Source organism: Littorina saxatilis, linkage group LG3 (genome assembly GCF_037325665.1).
Source record: "Littorina saxatilis isolate snail1 linkage group LG3, US_GU_Lsax_2.0, whole genome shotgun sequence".
NCBI lineage: Eukaryota > Metazoa > Mollusca > Gastropoda > Littorinimorpha > Littorinidae > Littorina > Littorina saxatilis.
Genome location: NC_090247.1, coordinates 60,085,442 through 60,103,641, shown reverse-complemented (window position 1 = coordinate 60,103,641; position 18,200 = coordinate 60,085,442). Strand labels below are relative to the sequence as shown.

General features: G+C 40.6%; 2 protein-coding genes across 2 annotated transcripts in view; both read left to right on the top strand.

Moving 5' to 3' along the window:
- Positions 1-2,546: 2,546 nt before the first annotated feature.
- Positions 2,547-11,530, top strand: LOC138962826 (uncharacterized; the record flags this gene model as incomplete). Its single annotated transcript, XM_070334784.1, is given in 4 exon segments — positions 2,547-2,730; positions 3,079-3,273; positions 4,179-4,280; positions 7,328-11,530. Coding segments are annotated over 4 exon segments (790 nt in total), but the record flags the coding sequence as incomplete, so codon positions are not given.
- Positions 11,531-14,605: 3,075 nt separating this feature from the next.
- LOC138961263 (probable basic-leucine zipper transcription factor Q) overlaps positions 14,606-18,200 on the top strand; it is a 13,273-nt gene continuing 9,678 nt past the window's right edge. Inside the window, exon 1 of the mRNA XM_070332865.1 lies at positions 14,606-15,378. Coding sequence (XP_070188966.1) covers positions 15,321-15,378 — 58 coding nt within the window. The 5' untranslated portion in view covers positions 14,606-15,320. The remainder of the gene's footprint in view (positions 15,379-18,200) is intronic.

The window sequence follows — 18,200 nt, the reverse complement described above, 5'->3', positions numbered from 1 at the left end:
AACGAGTTGAATTTTAGACTCAGAATGCACCAGATTGCAAAGATTTTAATGTACCATTTAACATTTTTTTGAGGGAACATGCCCCAGAACCCCTCTAGAAAAAAGGGATTTCCTCTTTTTCCATCACGAGAGTCCCACCCCTGGGTGTTTATTTACACAGGCGCAATACACCAGTGGTAAGGATGTCGGCCAGGCCCATGTTAAAGGCGCTGCGTTCGAAATCTACCTGCACTTGGTGGGTTAATTAAGGGTGGAGTTTTCCCACGTCAACTTATGTTCAGACCTGCTAGTGTCTTCTTCTTCTTCTTCCATTTAACGCCCAGGGTCAACATTCTGACTATTAGTGGCGCATTGAGACTTAATGCCGTGTGAGATGGAATTTTTTTTACTTTATTCCAAGTCCCATGGGTATTTGATGGACATTTTTATCTATGCCTATACAATTTTGCCAGGAAAGACCCTTTTGTCAGTCGTGGGATCTTTAACGTGCACACCCCAATGTAGTGTACACGAAGGGACCTCGGTTTTTTGTCTCATCCGAAAGACTAGCACTTGAACCCACCACCTAGGTTAGGAAAGGGGGGAGAAAATTGCGGCCTGACCCAGGCCTGAACACGCAACCTCTCGCTTCCGAGCGCAAGTGCGTTACCACTCGGCCACCCAGTCTTATCTCCCTTCGTGCACATGCAAACACAAGACTCAAATATGCGTGGAAAAGATCCTGTATTCTATGTCAGACATATAGAAATGAGAAAATACCTAGAATGTATCTCCCGCAAAAGCAGTATGACTGCTTATAAAACTGGAGGATAAAAACAACAACAAATTAAACATGTCTTAACCCTTACACTGGTGCAATTCCGTAACACATGTTACATAGCCACTGGTGAATTAACAGAGAGAAAAATAAAGAAAAACGGTCATATAGGTTTTCGCATCCATGGTAGGTAATCGGAACCGACCAAACAGACTGAGCCAGTAGCGCGACATATGTCGTGACAATCAGGTGACAGTATACGTAAAGTAGCGCGACATATGTCGCGACAACCAGCATGAGGGTTAAAGCCCACTCATGTCCATGAGTGCACATGGAAGTTGCAGGCCACAATTGTAGAAGAAAAACGGAAGATGTTCATTGTAACTGCTGCAGTGAAGAGAGAGAGAATTAAGTAGGCCCATGTCAGACAAGGGCAAACATCGACTGACTGGATTAATACATGTACAGACAAATCTGGTGGACCCACCCACTGTACTTGTTCACCAGGCTGTAGACATTAAATTTTGAATGAGGCCAAAAGGTGCGCGTGAAAAGTGGACAATTGGTGGTGAAGAAAAGTAAATGAAATCTGAACAGAGATGGACATTTTTTTGAAAGACACGTGATTGACTATCAGTGTGTGATATTGCAAGCAATAGTTCAAGTATTGTAAGCGAACTTACATTTTATCTGAAAACTGACTATATAACCTGTGATTTCTTACAACAAAAATGGCATTATAAAGCCGAATACATGTACTAGCAAGATTAAAAAAAATCACAACTGTAGCAACAGTGAAACACTTTTTGAAGCTAATGACGTCGACTTTCAGGTTTTCCGAGTTTAGCAGACTTTAGTTCAGTGTTGAACCGGAAAAATTTCAAAGGAAGTATTACGACAACAATGACGTCCGTCACCACAAACTTTTCTGCACGGTTTCGGCCACAGGTTAATTATTAAAGTGTCCGTGCGCATGTCACATTTTGTAAGGGACTGATTTGTCCGTGATATTTCACTGAATAAAATTGTCTCTACTGTGTGATGAGCAGCATGTTGGTTAAATGGGTCCTTGTGCAGTTGTCCGTTTTTGCAAGTCTGATTTCAGGGCTGAAATTGCATTTTCGTACAGCAAACCCTTGGCACTGAGTCATATACACTGGAGTGGAGTTGCTCTTATAAAGTTACATGTGCTACAGGACAAAAATGTGAAAAGATATTTCCCAATCTTTATTCTGTGATTATGAAAACTATTCTCCATTCAATGCTCTACCCTTCATCTGTGCATTTTTTCTCTATGTACGCACCCAATCATGGACAAAAGCAAATGTTTAACAGACAACTCCTGCTCACTGATAAAGAGGCAAAACGGGTAGTGGAGTAGGGGAAGTAAACCAGTACTGTAAAACCAAATAAAAGTGTGAGTTGCTTCCCCTTGAATACAGAATTAAGAGTGCTTAGTGTAATCTACTCTCTTGTGTGTGTGTGTGTGTGTGTGTGTGTGTGTGTGTGTGTGTGTGTGTGTGTGTGTGTGTGTGTGTGTGTTATTAGCATTACAAAAAAGTCCCAAGAAGCTTCAAGAGGTTTTAATTTTTTTTCCTGTTCTAGTTGACACAACTTGGGAGAGGGCTGGATGTAAAAAAAGCATATATTCTTGCCTAGTAATGAAGATTTGATCTCTCTCTCTCTCTCTCTCTCTCTCTCTCTCTCTCTCTCTCTCTCTCTCTCTCTCTCTCTCTCTCTCTCTCTCTCTCACTCACTTACACACATTATATGTGGAACTATGTTTCAGCGCGGTGGTATCAGCAAAGAGTGGTGATGGCACTGTCTCTCAGGCGATTAAAGCCTTCATTCGTCACATCATGGAGAAACGCGACAAGATGGAGCGGCGGTGGCAACCCAAATTCATTGAAGAGAAAGACAAGAAATCCAGGGACAGGCAGACAGTTTCTCTTGACACTGTGGGAATACCTGAGGTGTTTGCAGTAATTTGTTTTTTTTTGTCTGCTGTAGTGTTGTGCTGACTCAGTTGAACAAGTTTTAGGATTCTCCTATTTGTGTGTGTGTGTGTGTGTGTGTGTATGCAAGCATGTGTGTGTGTGTGTGTGTGTGTGTGTGTGTGCAAGCATGTGTGTGTGTGTGTGTGTGTGTGTGTGTGTGTGTGTGTGTGTGTGTGTATGCATGCTTGTGTGTGTGTGTATGTGTTCACTGGTTCACATTTGTACACTTTTGTGCGTGTACATCATGATCATGTGTGACCATGTACACCACATACAAAAAAAACGGTATTCTATCACTCATTGTGCATTCTTTTTTTTGGACAGTTTGATGAGCTCTTGAGTCAAGGGCAGTTCCTGATGACACGAGTGGCTTCACTGGGAGCCCACTTCAAGGAGACCCTGAGGCATTTCCAGCGCATGTGTGTCACCGCCAAGATCGTTGAAGAAGATGACAACAGTTTGGAGAACTGCCTCATTGGACTGAAAGAAACACTGGCTTCGGAGAACATTTTACTGAAGGTAGGGTTGTTGTGTGGTAAAGCTGATATTAATGGATATCACGAAGCTCAAGCTGCTATTAATGGATATCACGAAGCTCAAGCTGCTATTAATGGATATCACGAAGCTCAAGCTGCTATTAATGGATATCACGAAGCTCAAGCTGCTATTAATGGATATCACGAAGCTCAAGCTGCTATTAATGGATATCACGAAGCTCAAGCTGCTATTAATGGATATCACGAAGCTCAAGCTGCTATTAATGGATATCACGAAGCTCAAGCTGCTATTAATGGATATCACGAAGCTCAAGCTGCTATTAATGGATATCACGAAGCTCAAGCTGCTATTAATGGATATCACGAAGCTCAAGCTGCTATTAATGCATATCACGAAGCTCAAGCTGCTATTGATGGATATCACGAAGCTCAAGCTGCTATTAATGGATATCACGAAGCTCAAGCTGCTATTAATGGATATCACGAAGCTCAAGCTGCTATTAATGGATATCACGAAGCTCAAGCTGATATTAATGGATATCACGAAGCTCAAGCTGATATTAATGGATATCACGAAGCTCGCTGCATGAAGCTTTGGCACTGAATTTTTGGTAAAAGGACAAATTAGCTCAGTGGATGGCACATCTGTATTAAAACCAGTTTGTCGTTTTCGGCCAGGGTTTGACCCCGGGTTGAGCAAGGACATTTTTCACAAGAAATATTAGCTGTTAGGAGTGACCCGTTGCTTCTTTCATCTCGGGTAAAATATATATTTTAACCTGTAAAATGTCAAAAACATTTGGTAAACACAATCCCTAGTGATGACAAAAGTACACATGCAAAACATGGCATACACAAGCAGGCATTGACAGACTCATCACATTACAGTGAAGGTAAAAGAAATATCACTGTGTTGTTGCTTTGCAGCTGGTGGTGGAAGACGATTTCTGCCATCTTGAAGCCAAATCCAAGGAAGACAAAGAGATAGAGAAGAACATCAGATACGCACTCAAGGCTTTTAACAAGGAGGTCAGTCCGACTTTGTTTTCAAGAATAGAAAGTGTTTGGAAATAACTCTGTCAGGGCTGTATTGGCTGTGGAAGAGTTGTGCTCCTAAAAGTCAGGCAACTGTTTGGAAATACAGTGGTACCTTCAATGTGAGACCCATTTAAGGGGAGGTGGGCCAGTGCACTACCTTTTTTTTAATTTTCAATGTTTTATTGTGTCTGAATGTTATTTTATGAAAGAAATGAACAAATGATGACAAAGAATAGTCACTTTTTGTATTTTCGGTTGCTGGTTTTTGTTTTACGCGACAAAAACAGTCAAAATACAGACAAAAGTGGAGTACAGGAGATACACGGATTTTCATCAGATGTGATTGTCACACTTCTAATTATTGTTTTATTTTATCCTTCTGTGTATGCTCTAGGGGATTACGAAGCAGATCTTGTTTATTATATTTATATTTGGAGTTAGGAACACTTCTTTGTTACAACTGTCAAACTTTAGGGTAACGCTTGCGAAATTATTTTTTGAAATAATCTGGATATGACTATAATAAAATTTCAGCAAAATCCCTTCGTAATCCCCCAGAATGTTATATTCTGCACAAACTACAAAAGAAAATATTGCTCTAGCTAAATTACAGCCAGAGAAATCGCGTAACCCAAGACGTAACCGTAGGCAAAATGGCTGAACTGAGAAAAACGACATTGAAGATTGAACACCACAGAAACACTATTGAAACAGACATACAAGGACAAAACGGTGTTATGAATGAACAGCTTAGTTTATTTGAATTGCAAACTACTTAGCCTTTAGCACGCCAGCAGAGAATTTATGCGTCCATCCTTTCTTTCCCTCTGTCAACCAGCATGGGTATACTGCCCCAGCGCTAAACGTGTATCAATGACCCGATTCTCGTTTGTATTTGCATGCGAGAATAACGGTATTTTTAACGGTAACTTACTTGAGCCAGAACGAGACTTATTTCCTTCCGTTATCTCGTCGATTTGTTGGTTTCCTCGAAGTTTTCTGCTTTTGTTTTTACATCGATACAGTACTTTGGTGCTTCGACAAGCAAGATGGAGGATGATGAGTTTGAAACTTTCGTTTGAGTTGTTTTTTGACAACAAATCGTACGTGGAATCTGAACGATTTACTGAGGAAGCTCTTCGCAATGAACTGTGTATCGCGGTGAAGAAAATGACACAGTTCGTCAAGACAGTGACGGAATTTACGAAAGCGCAGATTGATACAAACAGTTGCTGATCCAGTTTCGTTCGGGAAATGGCAGGCCCAGCAAACATTACCGATAATCTGACTGATGTTGGATACTTTCTCCTGTTTTTGTTTTTTTGCGTAGCAAATGCTCAACTTGCTTGTCGAGGAGATACTGCACAGAAACTGACTCAAATTCAGCGCAAAGCAAGCCAGTGCCGAGACGTAAAAAGTCTGCTGCATGGCGTGTTCGGAAATGGCGACCTGTGGATCTGCGTGGAGATCAAAGCTTTCCTCTGTATCGGAAACACCGACAGAATCCAAACTTTGGCCTAGTGCCAGCGGAACTACTTGTTGTTGCTAACCGAACTAATAAAGACGTTGTCCTCTTTCTTATTTCGAGCCATTGTTGTCGTATCAAAGGTTGTTTCTCAAGGAAAAATTCGCTTTCGGTTGTCACCGATCGTTTGATGTGTAACCAGGATGTTGTAAAACCGAGTGAACTTCGGGTGTTCCCGTCATGGCCGAGAGTTTCTTCGGTAGTTTCCGTATGCAAAATTCGTAAGCTGAGCATGCGCACTCACAAAGTAAACTGGTTCCCGATTTCGGTTTATGACACGAACCAATGGATGTCGAGTACATTCCAAATAAGGACATTTCCGTTCGATTACGATTGCTGCCTTTGCAACGGACAAGTGGCTGAGTGAATGGAACATTCATCAAAACACTGATGTCATGTTATAGGTCAGCAGCTTCGTATGTCGTGAATGCACTGTTTTGCTGAGGACAAAGCCGTAACTAGCCTTTAAAATGAGACATTTTTTGGCGGGGGAATATCGACTACAGAAGACAATCAATGCCACACATGTTCACATTTTGTCTTTATTGACAGATAAATAGGACACTTTTGACAAAAACACCGACACACATGGATGATAGGTATGTTATGGAAACATAATCTGCTAAAATACCCAAAACAGTGTTTTGAACGATTTGGTCAATTTTGCACTGGCCCACCTGCCCTTAATAAGACTACACCTCCCATGAAAGGACACATTGTGTATTCCTTTTGTGACAGGGAGACTACCGTCGCCCTTCACAGCAGACTCTGCAGAGTTGTTCGCCTTGGAAGTAGGCAACACCTGTGGATTGTAGAGTTCTGTTTGTGATGGGGTCTGGCGGCTTTTGTCTCTCTGTATGTTCATGGATTCCTTTGCGAATGCATAACAGTTTTTATAGGGCTTAGAAATAAGCTCTAATTAAAATTCTCAATCCTCTTTGATTGGACTTCGCCTCCAAAGGTGATTGTGGTGTTTCGGCACTCGGTTACACTTTTGTCTGTCATCTTCGCCAAAATATACCTGTCATGACAGGCCACCTGGAGGGGCACTTTCAGCTGCTCCGAAGGGTGTGCTTTTATTACTGGTACCACTGTGACCCTGCCATTTTTTTTGTTAGGGGCGTGGAAGAGCTGTTCCTCTAAAAGTCCGGCAAACAATGCTATTGTATAGTTCATACAAAAAGTCCTGGTTGTCAAAGTAAAAAATAAAATTTGACTAAATGTAAAAATGAGCTCTTGTGAGCATTTTCTGTGAGGTTTGCTTGCTATGACGTCCTTTTCTTTGGATGATATGCTCATGGAAGCTCATTATTCACAGCCACTATTTTGTGCAGTGTCTGTTTGTTATGACCCGCTTTTCTGTTTCTAAGTTTTGATTGTAGGGAATCATGAAAGTCAATTTTTCTGCAGGGCTAGATTTTCAAACATAATATCTTCATAGTTTCTTACACACAGGTGCGGCATCTTACATGTGTTTGCTTTGTCATCAAAATAACTTCGTACATTTCTCCAGTTTGCAGCAGTGTGCCAAGCCTCCTTGAGGGAACTGCCGACCGTCGTAACTTCCTTGAACACGCTCGACGCTCGGCTCGAAACTCTCTGCAAGGAATATCAGGTCCCCCCTCCCCCTCCCCCAGGCTCGCACTCCCAGGGTGGCGACAATACGGACAACGACAACAACAATGCTGTGGATCTGAAGACGGCTTCGAAAACGGTGGAGAAGAACAGAGGGAAACTGACCCACTCCAAACATCAGGCCCAGGATTTGGTGACGAGCATGGAAGGAGCTTTGAAGAAAGCTCGCACTGCCTTTGTGTGGTAGATAAGATGTGATGTAATGAGTGATGAGATTTTGACAGAGGAGGAAGATGGGAGGGTGTGGGTTTTTTTTCCAGTCAGTCCATACCCAACATAAAAAAAGTTGTAACGTAATGCGAAAGTACAGACCACACTATATCTGACTAGTAAATGTACAGACAAAAGAAAAAGGCATCACACTCACACACACACACAGTGACACACACGCACACGCATGCACACACACATGCACGCACGCACACTGACACACACACACACATTCTTGCATGCACACACACACACAGACACACAGACACACACACACTGTGCATTTAAATGTACACGAAAGTGCTCACATTAACTACCTTGCAAAAAAAATACGGTAGTTATGGTAATGGTGTTATATTTGAAAAAGTGACTTGGTGTGGAAAAGGATAGTAGAATCTTGAATTCAACAGATTGAATTACAAGGTTATGATAACCTCCCTCCAAAACTAAAACTACACTATTGAGTCACTTCATGCAAAAGGGAATAAGTTATTCAATTGTGTTGAATCTGCTTCATGTAATTTTTTTCCTTCAATATCCAGATTTTTGTTATGAAAATGTTTTGCTATGTACAATAACAAATAATGCAATTTTTTAATTTTAACTGCTGATTACATAACTTACCTATTTTAATTAACTTGATTTCTTTGGGCGTTGTATTTTTTGTGTTGTTCTTAGTCTTCAGTTATCTGAGGCTCACTTTTTATATTTAGTCAAGTTTTGACTAAATATTTTAACATCGAGGGGGAATCGAAACGAGGGTCGTGGTGTATGTGCGTGCGTATGTGTGTGCGTGTGTGCGTGTGTGTGTGTGTGTGTCTGTGTGTGTCTGTGTATGTGTGTAGAGCGATTCAGACTAAACTACTGGACCGATCTTTATGAAATTTGACATGAGAGTTCCTGGGAATGATATCCCCGGACGTTTTTTTTATTTTTTCGATAAATACCTTTGATGACGTCATATCCGGCTTTTTGTAAAAGTTGAGGTGGCACTGTCACACCCTCATTTTTCAATCAAATTGATTGAAATTTTGGCAAAGCAATCTTCGACGAAGGCCGGACTTTGGTATTGCATTTCAGCTTGGTGGCTTAAAATATAATTAATGAATTTGGTCATTAAAAATCAGAAACTTGTCATTACATTTTTTTTTTTAAACGATCCAAAAACAAGAGGCGAAGCCATCAAGGCTCACGTAAGAAATCGACAAACAGTAACACAAACTCAATCACTCCGTCACACATACACACCCACACACACAGTAAGCTTAGGTGACACTGTGCAAGAAAGAGAGACACTAGATCTAGATCTGTCTGTCTGCATGTAGCCTACTTACAGGGACACGACTGCCAAATAGTCTCGGCCCGCTCAAAATAACAATGACCGAGACCACACACACCACGCGAGAGAGAAAGACTACAGGGAGGCATGCCGTCATGATGCATTAATTGACGTCAAACACTTTTGACCGTGACGTAATCTTATGCGAGCTTTATCCATAGTCTTGGATAACCACTCACACATAGACTCGGAAATGTTAAAGTTTCTACCACAGACATACACACGCACAAACACACACACACACGCACACACACACGCACAAACGCACAAACGCACAGACAGACAAAGTTACGATCGCATAGGCTACACTTCGTGAGCCAACAATTTCATCTTATTCTTCGTCATTTTCTGATTCCAAAAACATATACATATGTTATATTTGGATTACAAACAAGCTCTGAAAATTAAAAATATGAAAATTATGATTAAAATTAATTGTCCGAAATCGATTTAGAAACAATTTCATCTTATTCCTTGTCGGTCCCTGATTCCAAAAACATATAGATATGATATGTTTGGATTAAAAACAAACTCAGTACGCTAAAAAGAATAGAGATACAGAAAAGCGTGTTATCCTGCTCAGCGCGACCATTACCGCACTATTCTGGCTTATCGATTTGACTGCCTTTGCCACGAGCGGTGTAGTGACGAAACTACAAGTATGAGGTCTTGGTGAAAAAATGCAGTGCGTTCAGTTTCATTCTGTGAGTTCGACAGCTTGACTAAATGTTGTTATTTCGCCTCACGCGACTTGTTTATTTTTATAGCCAGAACATTTTATGTTTGAAAAAAATATATATATTTAAAGGTACTGAACTTGTCAAATCCAGGAGCACGGAGCCCCTGGGGCTTTTAGTCATACCTCAGGCAGCTATCCGTTAGAAGAACTACCAAGTTTCATTGACTTGCACCCAAAGAGTCAAGAACTGGTTTTTTTTTTACGAATTAATTTCGTACTCGGACCCGGCTGGTCTTGACCTATTTTTGGATCTAAATTTAGATCAGGTAGATCACCACATCATGCACAAAAAGACACGTCACTAGCAAACTATGTCAGACATCATCATGAGTTTGTGTAAAACAAAATGGAGGCCAGAATCACTCAGTTGAATCGAACTCCGACCAAACACCACGTAATAACTAGGTTAATTTATGCACTCGCGTGAACAAGAAACTGTCGAGCTTCACAGATGTCGTCGTTGGGTAGTTTTGGGTTTGTTTTACTACCATAGGAGGATTTTTGAACTGTAAATGCACTCAGCTGCAACAAAAACGCAAAACGAAGGCTGTGAGCTGCACTGTGCCTTTAACTGTTTTCTTTCTGTGTTATCCTTTTTCATGAATATGTGATGTAAAAAATGAGCTGGTATTGGTTAATCAAAAACAGAAAGCATTTGTATATTTTATGTCAAACGTGTTTAAACAGATCTGCAGAGCAGATGATGCAGCATTAATGGCATTCTGTATCTCAAAAGCGATAATTAATACATGACTGTGATAATCTTTTTAAAACTTTGCTTTTATGCTTTTATTCTAATTCTGTACTTGTTTTAATTGATTGTTTCACTAGTGTACTTTCATTCATTTTCAATCACTGTAACCCCTGTGATAGTACTGTTTTGTTTGTTTGCTGAAATTAAGGTTTGTCTTGCTTTAATAACAGTTATATAAATTATTCAAGATTTGTAATCCATGCAAAGTTACGTTAATTCTCAAAACATGTTGAGAAACTATGCAATCTTTCATCACATATTAACTCATAATGAAGGTACAGTCGGATGTTGCAAGTATTTAATGTGCAACAAATTTACAAAGTAAGGGAGCTTTTTGGTGTCGCCAGTATGTATTAACATTGATAACATATGTTGTGGGGTTTGCTTTGATTTACATTGATAACAATCTGATGTTATGGCTTTTGCTTTGACTTGATAACAATATGTTATGGCTTTTGCTTTGACTGCTGGAAGCTGGTATTTCCAAGCTGTGTACCAATGGTTGATTTACTCATGATATTTATTCCCAGTATATGTGTGGGAGACTTTTTCAAGATTAAAATGTTTGTATTCATTCTATAAACATTCTCATGATTTAGTTGTCCAGGGTGGTATTATTGTACAAATTTAAGGATGTTGTCTGGAGTTGGTCGTTGGCAAAACAATGACAATTACTTCAAATTGCTGAAAACTTGGCCATGACTTCAGCAGAATTGCTGAACTTTTTCACTTTCAGGTGAAGTTATAGGCCAAAGACTGTCTAAAACTTCCCAAAAATTGTTGAAACTTCTATAGCCAATTTGAGAAATGGGTACAAGTAATACATCCCGGCAACATCCTTGCATGTGACACATCAATCAGTTTTTGTTTGTTTTTGTTTTCCATTTTCAGTAGTGTATTATCATTGCTGGGAAATTCGAGTAACTTTTTTCCAGTGAAATGCTAGCACCAACAAGAGTTATGTTAGCCAGGTGTGTGCGTGTTTAAGTTTAATCAGCCACATGTACTTACGGCAGAAAAAACAAGGTCTTTAACTTGCCACAGCGGTGACTTGGGTTGGGACATGGATACCGTATGTGAGTGTTCACATGAAGTCCTCGCCCGGATTCGAACTAATGACCCGAGGATCACAGGTCCAGTGCTCTACCAACTAAGCTACCAGCTCCCTTCATACACATGTCATATTGCACAGACAGACACTGACACATACAAACATGCAGATACATACACAAAGAACACACACAAAGAACACACACACACACACACACACACACACACACACACACACACACACACACACACACACACACACAGTAGCACGAGATGAGAAAAATCAATCAAAGCGAAACGTGCGTTGTATTTGTGTCTGTAACATTGACTTTTATTATAGATCAATTCCAGATACATGTTTATATATATATACATCATATGACTCCCTCTGCTGAAAACCAATCGCATAAAACAAACTGCATTAGAAAACGAGTTTATCATTCACACAAGGTAGGTGATATTTTTTCTGATTTAAAAAAAAATCCTCTTCCGACACTGCCCCCCCCCCCCCCCCCCCCCATACCTCCTTCCCTGTAGTACAAAAGTTAGAAATGTTATTGTTTTTTGCTTTTTTTCCCCCATTGATTTACTCGTCCTTGAGTCTGTGCACTGTTTTCACTGCAACAGAGCTGTTGTCGTAAGATGTTATCGATGTCTCGGATTTTCTTTACTTAGAGTGTAACATTATTCAATCAACCTCCTCCCCCCCCCCCCCCCCTTTGCAAAAATATTACTTTGCAAAAATATTAAACATTTCGAGGAAATGGTGTCAGCTTACAATCAGAACAAAGATTGAGTCAATAATGTTTTCGTTGCGGAGTAGACGACAAATTGCATTGTTTCTTTCGTGAACGAATGTTAAAAACAGGAAGTATGCTGAAAATGTCAAAAGATGACGACAAGAACCGTTCATTATTGCATCGTGTTAACTTCTACACACACACAGTGCGTGCATGTTTGTGTGCGTTCAATCGTAAAAACTCAAAGGAATTGTAACCAGAATCGACCGATACTGATGTGTTTTGTATTTTTGACCAAAACATGACATTGTACACATATCTTGACAGTCATTGTTTACCTCGAGCGCTAGCGCTGTCTCGGAGGAACACGGACTGTCTCAATCTGTGTAAAATGTCATATTTTGGTCAAACTCACAAATAACGTATGATATTATTCCAAAAGTGATGTCAATCGGCGAAAAACGTTATATTAGGCTGTACACGCTTGGAAATAGAAAGAACGTTTGGAAAGTTTAGCGTGTCAGTGAGGACAGGCCATTATGTTCTGTTCATGTTGTATAGTCTGCATATTATGTGCCTGGATTTTATTACGAGAATGCTGAGAAAGCAGTTGTATACCGCACGATTAGGAATAGATCTAATCAGGAAAATGACAAGCAGGCATTAGAAATGGTCCAGAGAAGAGCAGCCAGATACGCCCATAACAACTACTTTGAAAAAACGCCTGGCGTAGTTACCAACATGCTGAACAACCTAGGATGGGAAACTGGAAAATAGACGAGAAAACAATCGCCTCATGATGCTGTACAAAATCAAGCATAAGATGGTCGGCATAGACGAAAAGAACTATCTCCATAGCTCCGACGCAAGAACAAGAGGAGATGGGCTGAGGCAGCAACAGGACTTCCATAAAGCCATATGCAACACCTTTTTCCCACGGACTATCTCCAACTGGAACCATCTTCCCACGACGACGACATCAGCCCCAAGCCTCGAGTCGTTCCGCTCAGCATATGGGGGAGGGGATGGCACGCAATTTCAGTTTCGGTACAGAAAAACTCTGCCATATCCGCAATTTTGTGTGTGTGTGTGCGTGTGTGTATGTGTGTGTATGTGTGTGTGTGTGTGTGTGTGTGTGTGTGTGTGTGTGTGTGTGTGTGTGTGTGTGTGTGTGTGTGTGTGTGTGTGTGTGTGTGTGTGTGTGAAAGTCTGCTACTGCACTGCTGTAACCTCTTCCCTGCTCCCATCTTACTTGCTAGCGCCCCGTTTTGTCTTCTTACAATCAGAGACAGTTGGAACCGTCGTGCCGAAAGTGTGCCAATGTCTCAGTTCTTGTTAAACTCAACATTGTTGCCAGTTCTTGTTAAACTCAACATTGTTGCCAGTTCTTGTTAAACTCAACATTGTTGCCAGTTCTTGTTAAACTCAACATTGTTGCCAGTTCTTGTTAAACTCAACATTGTTGCCAGTTCTTGTTGCAACGTTCAGTCCTACAACCGTGATTCTGCTTTCAATGAACTTGTGACCCATAAATAATGTAGCAAGAAGATACCCTGGCATTCGGGCTCTCTCAGCAACTTTAAATTGTACACTAACAGATGGAACACATAATACAATAGAAACAAGAAATTCCTACGAGGTAGGAAAAACACCCCCGTCAAAGGGAAATAACCTTCTCAGTTGGTGGCAGTGACTGAGTGAGAATGGTTATTTCCCTTTGACCATTAAGATGTTCCTCTATAAGTCCTTGTATAATTTTAATCCACCAATAACTCCCTAACCGTGTGTTTGACTGGTCCCAATTTTTGTAAGGACCGTCTCAGGAATGTATAGAACCTGTTCACCAAGTTTGGTGACGATCGGTCCGTTCATTCTTGAGATCTATATGCGAACACAAACAAACAAACAAACACATCGAGCGAAACCTATACACACCCCTATACCGGGGGTGTAACAAACTGATCTGAACTGCAAACACAGCAAAAGCGTAGAGTGAGATAAAGAGCGAGTTTTCGCGAGGAACAGGGTTGAGCTACGGTAGGGTCACTGCGCATGTCTGGTTTTTTTCTTCGCGGAAACGCTGTTGGGTTGTGTCCAGTCGCGTCCCTTGCAACAAGATGGCGACAAGCGCGTTACGGATTTACTGTTGTGGAGAGTTGATGGACGACGATGATGAACAAGCAGTACTGTTTTATTGTTGATGTGAATGTAATGCCAAAACATCGAACTATCGATTCGAACGTCAATGAAGAAGTGAGCGTGAAAATCGAGCGCAAAACAGCCGGGTAAAAGTTCAGGGCGCTAAAGTACATTTGAGCCGAAATCGCACCCAAACTCCTGTTGACCTCATTTCTTCCCAAAATAAACATCACTGCTAAAATAAAATGCATTAAAACCAAGACAGTATCCAACCCAGTATCCTTAATTTTTGAAAGGCTAAGTGATTTACAACAAATGTCTTCTCACAATCCGTAACTTTGTCAAAAAATATTTGCAGAAGTTTCTCACCTCGCCTTGGCAGCCATCTTGGAACTGGAGAGACCCTACGCAGGAAGCAAGGTTGAAAGTTGGTTAACCGGTGACGTCACTCCAGTCGTACCGGACCGAGTTTTTGCGACCTCCGGTTCGACTCGAGTCACCTTGGTTGACGCTAAAACTCGCTCAAAGTTACACTCTCCTTTTCTCTCTATTCCTTTCCTTTCTCCTCTTTTTTCTTGCACTGCAGTAACCTCTTCCCTGCTCCCGCCTTGCTAGCACCCCGTTTTGTCTTCTTGCCATCAGAGAACGTTGAAAATGTCGTGCCAAAAGTGTGCTATCTTTGTATCAGATCTTGTTGAACTCAACTTTGTTGCTAGTTCTGGTCGCAACAGACGTTGATACAGTTAAGTCCTACAACCGTTATTCTGCTTTCCTTGTACCTATACATAATCTAGCAAGACGACACGCCGGCATTCGGGCTTTCCGTGGAGGAACGAAGAAGAAGAAGAAGAAGAAGAAAAAGAAGAAGGTATCCTCCTCTACTCGGATGATCCTCTGACCATGACGTCGACTCGTTTCGGGATGATCGGCGTTGTGCTGTTTGTGGTGGCGTTAAGCGGTGAGTATCACAGTGGGCATGTGCACCACATATGGTACCTTTATCACAAACCTTGACAACGAAAGGATGCACGTGTGAACATACATTGCAGTGGAATTCAGCATTTGTTAATAAATTATGTGAGCACCATGAAAACCATATTCTAGTGTCACTAAATGTACTTCTTCCTCTTAATTGTTTGGGGACCTCATGTGCATGCAGGCTGCTTCTAAACCTGGTTATTTGTTGGCCGTATCTTTCTTTCTTTTTACATTTAGTCAAGTTTTGACTAAATGTTTTAACGTAGAGGGGGGAATCGAGACGAGGGTCGTGGTGTATGTGTGTGTGTGTGTGTGTGTGTGTGTGTGTGTGTGTGTGTGTGTGTGTGTGTGTGTGTGTGTGTGTGTGTGTGTGTGTGTGTGTGTGTGTGTGTGTGTGTGAGTGTGTGTAGAGCGATTCAGAGAATACTACTCGAGAGATCCTGAGTATGGTATCTCCAGAAGTTTTTTTCATTTTTTTGATAAATGTCTTTGATGACGTCATATCCGGCTTTTCGTGAAAGTTGAGGCGGCACTGTCACGCTCTCATTTTTCAACCAAATTGGTTAAAATTTTGGTCAAGTAATCTTCGACAAAGCCCGGACTTTGGTATTGCATTTCAGCTAGGAGGCTTACAAATTAATTAATGAGTTAAAATCGATTTTTCGCAAACAGATTTAAAATTGATTGCATCGTATTTTTCATCACATTCTGAATCTCAAAATATATACATATGTCATGTTTACTCTTCAAATTGGATCACAATTAACGAAAATAGATTAATTAGTCTTACAATTAAAATTTAAGAAATCGATCCAAAAAGATTTCATCTTATTCTTTATCATTTCCTGATTCCAAAAACATATAGATAATAATGATAGGTTGTATTCAAAACAAGCTTCGAAAGTTAACAAGAATACAGAAAAGCGCGCTTTTCTGCTTAGCACAATACGCTACCGCGCTATTCTGGCGTGTCAATATCACTACGTTTTGCACGTGAGAGGTGAGCGATTTCCTTTCTATCGGGGATTGACGAAGCTGTCCTGTCTTGGTGAAAAAATACAGTGCGTTCAGTTTCATTCCGTGAGTTCGACAGCTTGACTATATGTAGTAATTTCGCCTTACGCGACTTGTTTTCTTTGTCTTGCTCTCTCATAAATTCCCTTCTAATATTTTACTCAGAGTCCACAATATACCCAAATATAACTTGTTTCCATATTTGAATTTTCCATTCGTAACTTTCGTAATAAAAATCCAATAGTTTACGAAATAATGATGTCTGATAACATACATTTTCCCTCAAAATACCAAATGGCCATGGCCATGTTGGGTTTGATGCGTGCATGCCTGGTTTTCTCCTGTAGATGGGTGTCGGCACGGAAGGTCTGCCCGCTGTCCTCAGCCAACATGCTCCGTCTTCATGGCAGCTCAAATTTTTTATCGAGGTTCTCTCCTCTAGATCCGCCGTGTTTCGCCTAGGGGCTTGCGCTGCCTAGTTGATAGGGTCACCTCGTAGAGGATGTGGTCATAGACCACGCACGGTCGGTCTTGGGATAGGGAAACGTTATGCTAGTCCGGAGGGATTACGCCACAATGGCCACCTCGCGAAGACCCAGGGTCCTAGACTAGGGAGGTCCAAGGGGGAGCACCGGGAGGGCTACCTCTCTACCCGCACCTCCAACACAATCCCTTCCCCTGGTAGCTTCATCCCCAAGGAGGAAACAAAGCTACCTGCAACACCCCGTACCAAATAAAACGAATGTTCCCTTTACATTTTTATAATCAAATTTCTCATGAAAAAAATCTTTGCAAATCTCACACCTGCATTTATTGGGTACATGCTATATTATTTTGTCCAGTGCAACAGAGGTAATCCTACGTCTTTTGAACACTTTACAGCCAACCACCAGTGTTTCATTTCAAAATAAAATTACCAGCACTCGGAATTTAAACATAAAACAAATTAAGTAAACAAGTTCTATTACGTCATAAAACATCAGGTTGTATATTTCAGCCATGTGCAGTACACAAAGAATATAACCAATATAATTTGGTGTAATATTACCAACATTTTATTTAAACCCTGCAATAATGCTGGTATGGTAATAATTATGCGAATCAGAGTTTAAGTTTTATTGGATTTAAGTGCTACACATTTATGCATTATATCCGAATTGTCTGGATGGTTAATAACCTACGTTTGGACATAACTATTTAAATGAAAACTAACACTAATTTAATGTTATTTATAACAACCTTTACATCAACAATGACAAAAACTAAATCTGGACATTGGAGGCATTTCTATTGTGCCAAATACATTGATTCTTCAACATCATAGTTGTGAAGTCATATTTTTTCTCACAAACAGTTATGTTTACTTTTAAGCATGGTCAGAAATAATTGTCTCAACATCCCCCCCCTCCCCCCAATAAAAAATACAAACACACACACACACACACCAAGTATTAATGCTAACCTGCACATGCCATATTAGAGGAAGCATTAGAATATAAGCAAGATTAGCCCACACCTAGAGTTGCACAATAATATATGGTAATAATAGGTCAATAATTGTGCGTCAAGTTATGCAGACCAATAAACCTAGCTAGAAATCATAAATAAGCTGTGCATGTCCACAATTGAATCATATCCAATCCAGCATTTTATTCTAATTTAAACACAAAGTTTGACTGATTTTTATGAATAATATTACCAATTAGAGCTGAAAAGTGCGTTGCTAAACATTTTTTCATGGATCTTAAAATGTATTAGCCGGAGATAATCAATTTTTCTCCAATTCCC